The 12170-nt window shown below is 43.2% G+C and overlaps 1 protein-coding gene across 2 annotated transcripts in view; it reads left to right on the top strand.

The window, feature by feature from the left end:
- Positions 1-11591, top strand: part of TMEM200A (transmembrane protein 200A) — an 83467-nt gene extending 71876 nt beyond the window's left edge. For both annotated transcript variants that reach the window (XM_029058617.2, XM_029058619.2), the window contains one exon: positions 8479-11591. In XM_029058617.2, coding sequence (XP_028914450.1) covers positions 8495-9967 — 1473 coding nt within the window. In that variant the 5' untranslated portion in view covers positions 8479-8494 and the 3' untranslated portion in view covers positions 9968-11591. The remainder of the gene's footprint in view (positions 1-8478) is intronic.
- The last annotated feature ends 579 nt before the right edge of the window (positions 11592-12170 follow it).

The raw sequence follows: 12170 nt of genomic DNA, 5'->3' as shown, positions 1-12170 counted from the left end.
ATTTCAGGTCAGTCCTTGGCAGAGCTCAGTAATATTAGCCTCAAGGAAGATTCAGGAATGTTAGTTTTGAGATGGTGTTTGCTCCCAGCCCTACCTTAGACAATAGTAGTAACCTCTTCCTCTCCTTCTCTACTCTCCTCTCAACCCAAATTCCCCCTTCTGCAATCTGGTAAATTGAGACTAAAAATACTGTCACTCCTGGGTCAGACCAGTGGCCCATCCAACTCAGCGTTCTGCCTCCAACAGTGGCAACAGGGTGCTTATTAGTGCTCTGTGATAATTGCCCTCCTGGATGTCTGTCTTAATGATTAGGAATATTCCATTCAACAAAACTAATTCCACTCCCCCACTCTCCACTTCCCACTAGAACTAACAAATCTCTAGGAATTCATAATGGATTTCTCATGGGTGAATTTATTCTAGCCCATCTCAAACCTATTGGTACTTTCAACTGTTCAGTTGCTTATGGTAAATTCCATTTGTCTACTACCAGCTATGTAAAGAATTGTTTCCTTTAGTTTGTTTTGAATCTTCCACCTTTAAGCTTCAGGGGTTGTCCCCTGGTGGTGTGAGATTTGATGAACGGCACTCACCTCCTCCAAGAGGCCTTCCCAGACTGAGCTCCTCTTCTCCCTCTACTCCCTCTGCCACCCCCCCCTTTACCTCTCCGCAGCTAAACCCTCTTTTTCCCCTTTTCCCTCTGCTCCTCCACCTCTCCCTTCCCATCCCCACAGCACTGTACTCGTCCACTCAACTGTATATATTTCCATTACCCTATTTATTTTGTTAATGAAATGTACATCACCTTGATTCTATTTAGTTGCCATTGTTTTTACGAGATGTTCTTCCCCTTGACTCTATTTATTGCCATTGTTCTTGTCTGTCCATCTCCCCCGATTAGACTGTAAGCCCGTCAAACGGCAGGGACTGTCTCTATCTGTTGCCGACTTGTTCATCCCAAGCACTTAGTACAGTGCTCTGCACATAATAAGCGCTCAATAAATACTATTGAATGAATGAATGAATTTTGTGTTGGCCCAGTCTCTACCCTCTGTGATTTTGTAAGCTTCAATTATGCTCTTAGCCTGTGACTTTCCAGACTGAAGAATCCTAATCCTTCCCATGTATCCTGCTCCATCTCCCTGAGCCCTAGGTTGCCCTTCTCTGTAATTTTTCCAGCTCGATGGTCACTGCTGCCCTTTCTATAGTGTCTGCATCATCCATACTGTTGCTGCCTTGGCAGCTCTGATCCATCTACCCTCACAGCTGTCCTCCCCTCAGTCCCACCTGTCAGCCTGACACTGCATGGTTCACAGCAGGGATGATTTTTTTCTCTCATGGTATCTGTGATGCGCTTGCTTTATGTCAGGCACTGTACTAAGTGCTGGGATAGACACAAGTTTATCAGGTTGGACACAGTCCCTGTCCCATATGGGGCTCACAGTCTTAATTCCCATTTAAAGATGAGGCACCTGAGGCATAGAGAAGTGAAGTCACTTGACCTAGGTCACATGGCAGACAAGAGGCAGATCCAGGATTAAAACCCAGGTCTTTCTGACTCTAAGGATCCTGCTTTACCTATTAGGCCATCCTGCTTCTCCCTGTTCATATTCCCACCAGTGAATGAGGAGAGAGCACATATTGCAGGGAGAGGCCAGCAGTGAGGCTTAAGGTGGGAAAAGGACTGGGTCCCCCTTAGGTCTCTCCTCTGCCTTCCCCACTGTCACTGCCCAGTATTTGGCTCTCAGCAGTCCTGGACTCTGCATACTTTCCAGTAGTCATTTGGGAAGATAATGGGATTGGAGGAGAGGAAAGGGCTGGAAAATCTTGAAATACTGCATGTCAGTTTGGACAATGGGTAGGGAGTGGAACTGACAACCTTCATGTGGAGATGGTGTCTATATGGATCATAGCCCCAGACTGGGAAGCATAAACCAGTGCTGAGGTCCCAATTTTCCCTGACTATTATTAATAAAAATGATGATAATGGTATTTGTTTAGCACTTACTATGTGTCAAGCACTACTGTAAGCACTGGTGTAGATTCTAGCTAATCAAGTTGGACACAGTCCCTGTCCCACTTGGGGTTTACAGTCTTAATCCCCATTTTACAGATGAGGGAACTGAGGCACAGTGAAGATAAGAGACTTTCCCAGGGTCACACAGCAGACAAGTGGCTTGAGCCGGGATTAGAAACCCAGTCCTTCTGACTCCCAGCTCTGTGTTCTATCCATTAGGCCATGCTGCTTCTCAAGGGATTACTTTCCCATGGACATTTTATTTGGGAACATTATCACTGTTGAAATGCCCTTTGTTCAAGTTTTAAAGAATTAGAGAGCAGAGCAGAAAAAAAAAGAATTTTTGCAATTCAAGGACGCTGAGCTGGCCGAAACCTCATTGTCACCTTTAGCCAAACCCTGTAGCTGTGAATTACTGAAACATCCCACAGCAGAGCCACCTAAAAAAATAAAATAAAATAAAATAAAGATTAACCTGGGCTTTCTGATTCACTTTTAATATTTTGCTCCAAGGGGCTAACCAGAAGAGCCGTGTGTGCTCTACCACAGCTGGGTTGCCAGCTCCAAATGGATTATGCATGAATTTCCCATGAATTATTCTTTGAAGGATGATTACTAGCATATGCTTACAGAGCACTCTACCCAACCACTGAGCATTTCAGGGGAACAAAGGAGGACCTGTGGAGTGGATTAGTTAAAGCAAACAATATATACTGGCTTCAAATCAATCTATCAGTTTATTTACAGAAGTACAGTGCTCTGCACTGAATGCTTGGGAAAGTACAATATAACAGAGTTGGTAGATGCAATCCCAGCCCACAGGGAGCTTACAGTCTACAGGGGAAGACAGATAAGAAAGCAGATTATAAATAGGAAATAGTAGAGTATAAGAGTATTTACATGATCACTGTGGGGCTGGGGTGAGTACTGAAGTGTTAATGGGCCAAACAGCCAAGTGTATAGTTGACATAGCAGTGAGGGTAGATAGTAGAAATAAAGGGCTTAGTCTGGGAAGGTTTCTTGGAGGAGATGTGATTTTAGGAGGGTTTTGAAGGTAGGGAGTGTGGTGGACTGTTAGATCTAATAATAATAATAATTATGGTTTTTGTTAAGCGCTTACTATGTGCCAGGCACTGTTCTAAGTGCTGTAGTAGATATGAGATAATCAGGTTGGACACAATCCTCACCCATGTGGGGCTCACAGTCTTCATCCCCATTTTACAGATGAGGGAACTGAGGCCCAGAGAAGTAAAGGGACTTGCCCAAGGTCACACAGCAGACAACTGGCAGAGCTGGGATTAGAAACCATGACCTTCTGACGGCCAGGCCTGGGCTCTATCCACTATGCCATGCGGCTCCTCCTAAGATGTGAAGAGGGAAGGAGTTCAAGGCCCACCAGAGAATGGGGACAAAGGGTTAGTGGAGGGATAGATAAATTCGAGGAACAGTGAGTAGGTAGGTGTTAGAGGAGTACAGAAGGAAATCAGTGAGGTTAGGTAGGAAGGAGAAAGCTGATTCAGTGCCTTAAAGATGACGGTAAGGAGATTCTGACTGATGTAGAGGTGGAAGGATGACCATTGGAGGATTTTGATGAGTGGGGACAAATGGACTGTTGGTTTTTTGGAAAATTATCCAGAAGGCAGAGTGAAGTATGGAATGGAGAGGGTAAATTTGAGATACAGAAGGTGGTCAGCGAAGAGACTAATGCAGGGGTCCAGACCGAAAATAAGAAGTGCTTGGATCAGTGCTGTAATAGTTTGGATGAAAAGGAAAACATGGATTCTAGAGACGTTGTAAAGGTAAAAGTGACAGAATTGTGCAACAGATTAAATATGTGGGTTAAATGGAGCTTGGAAGACATAGTCCCGGGCATGCAGTCATTTAGTCGGCTGCCAAGTTGATTCTTTCTCTGCAATTGCACATGCTCAAAAACTGGGGATGACCTTGTCTTAATCAGAATCAAAACTCAGTCTTCGTTATTCCCCTGTCTCATCATACCTGGATTCCCTGTTGTAACACACCCAGGCAATGTTATGAAATGGTCGGTCTTGGCGTCAAATTGTAAACTTTTACGTGCACTGGAACGATTTGCCTCCCTGTTTTATAACTACTCCAAACTTGATGTTAATATGCTCCTTTTTCTTTCCTTTTGAGCTTAATGGGTTTTTTCTTTTGTTTTGCTAAAAGCAAACACCATGAAGGCTTTCATGTAAAAATATTTGGGGCTGTGGTTGTGGAAATAAAATTCTAGTTAGGTTAGAGTCTCCAGAGTAAACATCTGAGATTTAATGTGAGCTTTATATGTCAATGATGACCCTGAGAGAAACCTGAGGAACAGTCAAACTATTTGCGAACTCTCAATAAATGAGGCCTAACAGAGACATTCTGCTTTTCCCAAGCCACAGTGCAAAAGGAAGAAGGAGCGGATAATGACACTAAGGTATTTTGAGGCCGAATCTGTCAGGGATAAACAGAATGTTAAGTGTGTGTTGCGCCATTCAGACCAGATTTATCCATTCTGGAGGGTCGTGCCTCTGGCTCCCACTCTGAGCCCTCGTCAGGAGTTCTGAAGCCAGCTCATTTGAGAAACAACATCTTGCTTTCTTATCCTTCTCTCCTCCCCTTTCAATCCCACTACCATTTTGACCCTACTACCAACCCTTCTTTTACACTCTTCAGTAAACTCAGATGGTGCTCAGACCCAAGATGCTGGTGGACAGGAAGTGCGTAAAATAGGGACAACAGCTATTGATCAGGCAAAAGCTCCAGCATGACCAAGGTGGCCTCTATAAATCATGGCAAAAATTCTCTGTCTGCCCCACTGCCAGCACACAGGTCCCTGCCCCATCATATTATACTCAATAAATAGCACTGATGATGAGACTAAATTGTGATGAAGGGATAGTAGCGGAACTGTTTTGCACTGCCATGAGTCAGATACCAGTAACACCATTAAGTCACAGTCTGAAATTCTAAAGTTTTCTCACCCTGCCATTACTTTTATCTCGGGCATATGTGATCACTGTGTGCGTGTGTGTGTGTGTGTGTGTGTGTGTGTGTGTGTGTGCATTTACATAGGTAAATTCCACAACTCTATCCAGGTTTGCAAGGCTGCATCTAGTCCAAGAAAATAAATGGTGGTATTTGTTAAGCGCTTACTATGTGCAAAGCACTGTTCTAAGCGCTGGGGGATACAAGGTGATCAGGTTGTCCCCCGTGGGGCTCACAGTCTCAATCCCCATTTTACAGATGAGGGAACTGAGGCACAGAGAAGTTAAGTCATTTGCCCAAGGTCACCCAGCTGTCAAGCGGCAGAGCCGAGATTAGAACCCATGCCCTCTGACTCTCAAGCCTGAGCTCTTTCCACTGAGCCACGCTGCTTCTCTAATGCAGTGCAGTGCTGAATGAAATACAATGAAATGTAATGAAAATGCAATGTCATGCTGATCTGGTGAATTTGAGCAGTGAAGATGGACAATCTGGATGACTCACGCCAAATAACTCTTCCTCCCCAACAGATCTCTTTCCCCCGGATGTAGGCCTAAATCAGGTCTGGGCTCACAGGACCTCAGCAGTCTGGTTGATTGCCTCAGGTCTCCATGATTCATTATCTGCATAGACCAAAGTTTTACTAAGAGATATTTTTAGATACACCTGTTATGATTTAGACATACCTCAATAACAGCTGGAAATCTGGGAACCATGATGCATTGTGGGAAATTCAGGTTGATATCTTATTCGTCTGAAGTTGATGATGGTAGAGGTAGTACTAGCCTAGAGAAACTTAAAAACATCTGTAAGTGAATAAAAATGTACAGTGATCACATTTTTATAAAGTCTTAATGATTAGTCAATCACATTTATTGAGCCCTTATTGTGAGCAGAGCACTGTACTAAGCGCTTTGGGGAGTAGACTATGACAGACTTGGTAGAACATTTCCTGCCCTCAAGGAGCTTACAGTCTAGAGGAGCTTATACTATCCAAAGGTCTAGTGTAGGAGGACTTGATACACTTGTTTTTGTGCCAGATTAGTCCTATAAAATACAGTAGGAGTAGTTTCATCCAAGCAGGCTGGGTAGTTTGTTCTTTGATCTCATCCTTATATGTGGTTCCTAATTATTCTAGGAGTTTGCATAATAGATAGGCAAAGTGTAAAGGATGTTCACAGCCCTCCCCACTCCTTTTTTGCGCAGACACACACACACACACACACACACACACACACACACACACACACACACACACATGCAGCTGTCCTGAGTTGAAAGACCAGGCTGGGTGCAGAAAAATCAGAGGTATTCTCTGTCCATCAGTTTGACATACAGTTGTTAGGACCTGGGAGTGGGATGTGGAGAAGGACTGAGGAACATGCCTCCCCCTGGGGCTGATGTGTCTGCATTGTCAGCAAAACAAGAGATTCAGGGAGTGGGTGCATGCCAGGCTTAGGTGGCTAACCTAGATGTCTCTGAGGTGACATTTTATCCTATGAGCTCTGCAAATAGCTTAGTTGGATTTTTATTTCTGGGCAAAAAGCCAACCAAATGTTGGGATCATCAAGAAGGGCATAGAAAGCAGAACAAAGGGCATAATTTGCGGCTATATAAAACCAGGGTAACCCCTTGCACCTGCATGCAATTCTACTCACAGCGTATCAGGAAAGACAAGAGAAGGGCACTTAAAAGATGTGGAAGGGGATAGAGTGAGTTGTGAATGAGGATAGACTGAATGGGATAGGATTCTTTAGTCTTGAAGAAAAAGGCTGAGAAGAGAGACATGACTGAAGGCTATGAAAAACAGCATGGCCTAGTGGTTAGAAAAAGGGCTTGGGAGTTAGCAGGACCTGGATTCTAATCCCGTTTCCACCACTAATCTGCTGTGGGACCTTGGGCAAGTTACTTAAAGTCTCTGTGTCCCAATTAACTCATTTTAAAAATAGGCATAAAGACTGTGAGCCCCACGTTGGACAGGGACTGTGTCCAATCTCTCTTTAATCTACCCCAGTACTTAGAACAGTACTTGGTACATAGTAAATGTTTAACAAATACCATAAAAAAGTCTTCACAATTATGAAGGACCAGAGCAGAGGAAATAGAATTCTTGTTCGTCAAATCCCACACCAGGAAGATGGGGCACCCACTTAAGGTTAGAAATGGTAAGCTCAAAACAAACAAAAGGAAAGGATTTTCCTACAGTGACTGGTAAGTACTTCAAATTCACTAATTTAAGAACTGTGTAGGCTGAAAATATGTAGGAGGGTATGGATAATGGATGAGTGGCCTATGAGGGGTTAGTATAAGGAAAGTCAAAGGTGTAGAGAGAAAAGGTACAGCTATTCAAGAATTCAACAGGCCTAGAGACATGAATAATGGATCCCATTAGATTGGAAGCCCCACCAGTCCCCTGCCCCTGCTGCTAGATGGTAAACTCCTTGAGGGCAGGAATCAGGACGATTCATTCAATTGTGTTTTCCCAGGCACTTGGGACAGTGCTCTGTTAATAATAATAATAATAATAACTAATTATGGCATTTATTAAGCACTTACTATGTTCCAAGCACTGTTCTGAGCACTGGGATGAATACAAGGTAATCAGTTTGTCCCATGTGAGGCTCAAGGTTTTAATCTCCATTTTACAGATGAGGTAACTGAAGCACAGAGAAGTTAAACTACTTGCCCAAGGTCACACAGCAGACAAGAGGCAGAGCCGGAATTAGAACCCGTGTCCTTTAACTCCCAAGCCCATGCTCTTTCTGCTAAGCCACGCTGCTTCTAAATAATGGGTGCTCAATAAATACTATTGATTGTTTGATAATTGATTGATTGATTGTTCTAAGATGGACTATCAGAGGCAAAAATTAGAGTTGTTAGATGGTCCATCCAAAGCTATAATAATAAGAATAATAATAGTGGTATTTGTTAAGCACTTACTATGTGCAAAGCACTGTTCTAAGCGCTGGGGGGATACAAGGTGATCAGGTTGTCCCACATGGGGCTCACAGTATTCATCCGCATTTTACAGATGAGGTAACTGAGGCACAGAGAGGTTAAGTGATTTGCCCAAAGTCACACAGCTGACAAGCGGTGGAGCCGGGATTTGAACCCATGACCTCTGACTCCCAAGCCCCGGCTCTTTCCACTGAGCCATGCTGCTTCTCTAGGGAAACTATGAGGATGGAGGCCAGGGAGGGTAATGATCTCACTGTCCTTCTAAGTGTCTTTTGTCCCCATTGGAGCCAGGCTACTAGGCTGGAAGGATCATTGGCTTTCCCCAGGAATGGGACTGATTTAGGGCTCACGTTTCTCTATAAGTTTTATTCAAATATAACTTCACATCCAGTTGGCTTTCTGTGGCAGAGTAAAGGTGTTGTGACTCCCGGTTTTATTTCAGTGAGACTAAGCTATTCTCTGATTAATACATTTTCATAAAGTAGCTTAAGTTGCTTTTTTCTTCTTCTTTTCAGTGCCAAATTCAGAACTATGATAGCAACTGGCGGAGTGATAACGGGCCTGGCAGCCTTAAAGAGGCAAGACTCTGCCCGATCCCAGCAACATGTCAACCTCACACCGGTGCCCACCGCACAAGAGAAAAAGCCGGTCCGACGTCGGCCCAGAGCTGATGTTGTTGTGGTTCGGGGGAAGATCCGACTCTACTCTCCCTCTGGATTCTTCCTCATCCTGGGAGTGCTCATCTCCATACTTGGGATCGCGATGGCCGTCCTGGGCTACTGGCCCCAGAGAGAACACTTCATTGGTGCAGAAGCCAGACTGTCCACCAATCAGACCCGCGTCATTCGAAACCAAGGGGGTGTCGTGGTTCACTTCTTTGAGCAGCACCTACACTCGGACAAGATGAAAATGCTTGGCCCTTTCACGATGGGCATAGGCATTTTTATTTTCATCTGTGCCAATGCCATTCTGCATGAGAATCGTGACAAGGAAACTAAAATCATACACATGAGAGACATCTATTCCACCGTCATAGACATCCACTCACTAAGAATCAAAGAACAAAGGCACATGAACGGAGCCTACGCCGGGTTAATGGATGCTGAAGTCAAACAGGATGGGAACTCTTGTGCCGCAAGGTTGGCGGCCAACACGATTGCCTCTTTCTCAGGTCTCCGGGGCACTTTTCGCACAGACGGTTCAGCCGAAGATGAGGAGCTGGTCCTCAATGAGAACAGGGGCATCGGGCATCTGATACCACCCTTGTTGTCGGAGAGCTCCGTCTCTATCTTCGGTCTTTATTCTCCCCACAACAGGGCAACAGACGACAAAAGCAGCGGTTTGAAAAAATGTGAAACCAAGTCCATCGTCTCCTCCTCCATCAGCGCTTTCACGTTGCCAGTGATCAAACTCAATAACTGCGTCATCGACGAACCCAGCATCGACAACATAACCGAGGACTCAGAGTTCCACAGGAGCCGCCCTCGAAATCTGTCAATGGATTCTCTGACCGTTCCCGTGCCCGATATCAATGAATCCTACCAGCCCGCCAATGCGGTTCTTTCCAGAAACAACTCAGTTAGTGGCTCTCCTGCCTGTCAGTATAAATCCTCCATGGCACTAGGACCTAGCACTGGAGAGTTATTGTCACCCGGCACAGCTAGGAAACAGTTTGGGTCCAACACATCTTTACATCTGCTCTCTTCACACTCAAAATCCTTAGACTTAGATCGGGGTCCTTCCACCCTGACGGTCCAGGCTGAACAGAGGAAGCATCCAAGTTGGCCGAGGCTGGATCGCAGCAACAGCAAGGGGTATATGAAACTGGAGAACAAAGAGGATCCAATGGATAGATTACTGGTGCCACAGGCCTCCATCAAAAAGGACTTCACCAATAAGGAGAAGCTTCTTATGATATCGAGGTCTCATAACAACTTGAGTTTTGAACATGATGAATTTTTGAGTAACAATCTAAAGCGAGGGACTTCAGAAACAAGATTTTAGTGTGCAGAATAAAGTTTTACAAGGTATCATATTTTAAAATAATTGGCACAAGAGGTTCTTTGTTGAAGTTATGGGCACAGGCCAGTTTTAACCAAATGGTTACTGTATATGTGAATTGGTTTCTCTGAGCAGAGCTATTGATTTCCTTAAGGAAAGAGATTCAAAGTCTCAGTAACATACAACTGTAACACCAAAAGAACATTATCATGACCCAGTAGCTTTTGGTTTCTATGAAAGCATGATTTTTTTTATCCCTGTAAGTCAAGAAACTGCCTCTAAATTAAAGCTCACCTCTGCTTCTGTTTTCAGTTCTTTCTTGGTTGCCACATTCTAAAGAGGAGGCTTAGGGACTAGAAAAGGAAAGAACCAGAGATTGGACTGGAATGATCAGTTCCAGGCCCATAGACAAGATCTATTTTTGTTCTGACAGGAAACCTGCAAATCTAAGGCTGTCATTTTCAGAAAATTGTTTACATGAAGGGCTGGGGTGGGTTGAAAAAAAAAAGACTGAGCAAATTAGGCCTCGTGTTATGTGTGAATTCATTGCAACTGGTGAAGGTATATTCTAATGTTGTGAACTCTCTCCATTCTGCTATATGCCTTTGGCTTTTCAATTCCATGATATTTTAGTGTAGCAAATGGAAGAATTTATATACTCCCATGCTGTGGTTCAGAAATGCAGATAGTTTTAAGGACAAACAGCAAAGCTTGTCAGAAGCTTGCAACTTTAGAAACTCAAAAAGAAAGTGTATTCAAATGGACTAAACTACACATGAGAAAATGTTTCCAAGCGCTTAGTACAGTTCTCTGCACATAGTAAGTGCTCAATAAATACTATTAAATGAATGAATGAATGAAAATGTGACTTTAGAAATATATTTCCATCATCTGAAATTAACTCCTCAAGCCAAGATAAAGTTTTCAAATATTCCATACTCTTTGCAAAAGAAAGAGGTCTTAGTTTCATATTAACCAGTCTGCTCCACTGCTCAGCTTGAAGGCTCCCACTATGTATTTTTGAAATTCCTGCCTTCTGAGGTAGTAATGAGTTTGACTGTTTCTTTTCTTTTTTAGCTTTGCCTAAACCTAGCTAGATGTCTCAGTAAAAATTTAGCTACAATTTAAATTGCCTTGAAGTTCAGCTTTTAAATAATTCTTAGCAAAGGAAAACCCCATGAAGCTTTTAGCAGAACAAGTAATAGAATTGCAGTTGTTGGCTGTTGCAAAGGAAATCAATGATAAAATAGATATCCACTGGAAAGTTTTCTCGTTTTCCAAAAGACATTCAAATGATCATTCATATGCTGTGTTTAATATTCTTATTTAGCTGAAATACTCAGGAATTAGTTTTCATGGCTTCTCCCCAAAATAGCCAAACGTTAAAATGTTAATGTACCACAGTTGTTGATGAGGAATGTAAGACAGAAATATTTCTATTTCCAGCTCCATACATATCCACACAGTGATATTTGCTCAGTGAATCAAGGCATAGTGCATTTGTTAGAACCTCAATCTTCTCTATTGTATCAGACTGGGCTATTTTGCTATGAAGCTTTTAATACATTTCTGGTTCGTGTTCTTAATACATTTGCTATTTTTTGAAATAAAATCAAATGGACAACTATGGTCAGAGTTCATGACCTCCTTTCTTCAAGCCTAGGAAAGCAGTTAATGACACAGTGAATGTATACATATACCTGAGGGCAGTTGGCTCCTAAATGCATTTTCAGTTAAATCTTCAGTTAAGAATGGCTTAGTGGAAAATGTTCAGCACTGGGAGCCAGGAGACTTGGGTTCCAATCCCAGGTCACCACTTGTCTGCTGTATGACCTTAAGCATGCCATTTAACTTCTCTGTGCCTCAGTTTCTTCATCTGTGAAATGGGAATTAACCTGTTATTCCTGTTCAGTCAATCATATTTATTGAGTGCTATGTGCAGAGCACTGTCCTCAGTCCTTGGGAGAGTACAGTATAACAACATAACAGACACATTCCCTCCCCACAATGAGCTTACAATCTTTAATAATAATAATAATGTTGGTATTTGTTAAGCACTTACTATGTGCCGAGCACTGTTCTATGCACTGGGGTAGATACAGGGTAATCAAGTTGTCCCACATGAGGCTCACAGTTAATCCCCATTTTACAGATGGGGTAACTGAGGCACAGAGAAGTTAAGCAACTTGCCCACAGTCACACAGTT

Source organism: Ornithorhynchus anatinus, chromosome 2 (genome assembly GCF_004115215.2).
Source record: "Ornithorhynchus anatinus isolate Pmale09 chromosome 2, mOrnAna1.pri.v4, whole genome shotgun sequence".
Classification (NCBI taxonomy): domain Eukaryota; kingdom Metazoa; phylum Chordata; class Mammalia; order Monotremata; family Ornithorhynchidae; genus Ornithorhynchus; species Ornithorhynchus anatinus.
The sequence above is the reverse complement of the archived record's forward strand: the minus strand, read 5'-3'. Positions and strand labels throughout refer to the sequence as shown.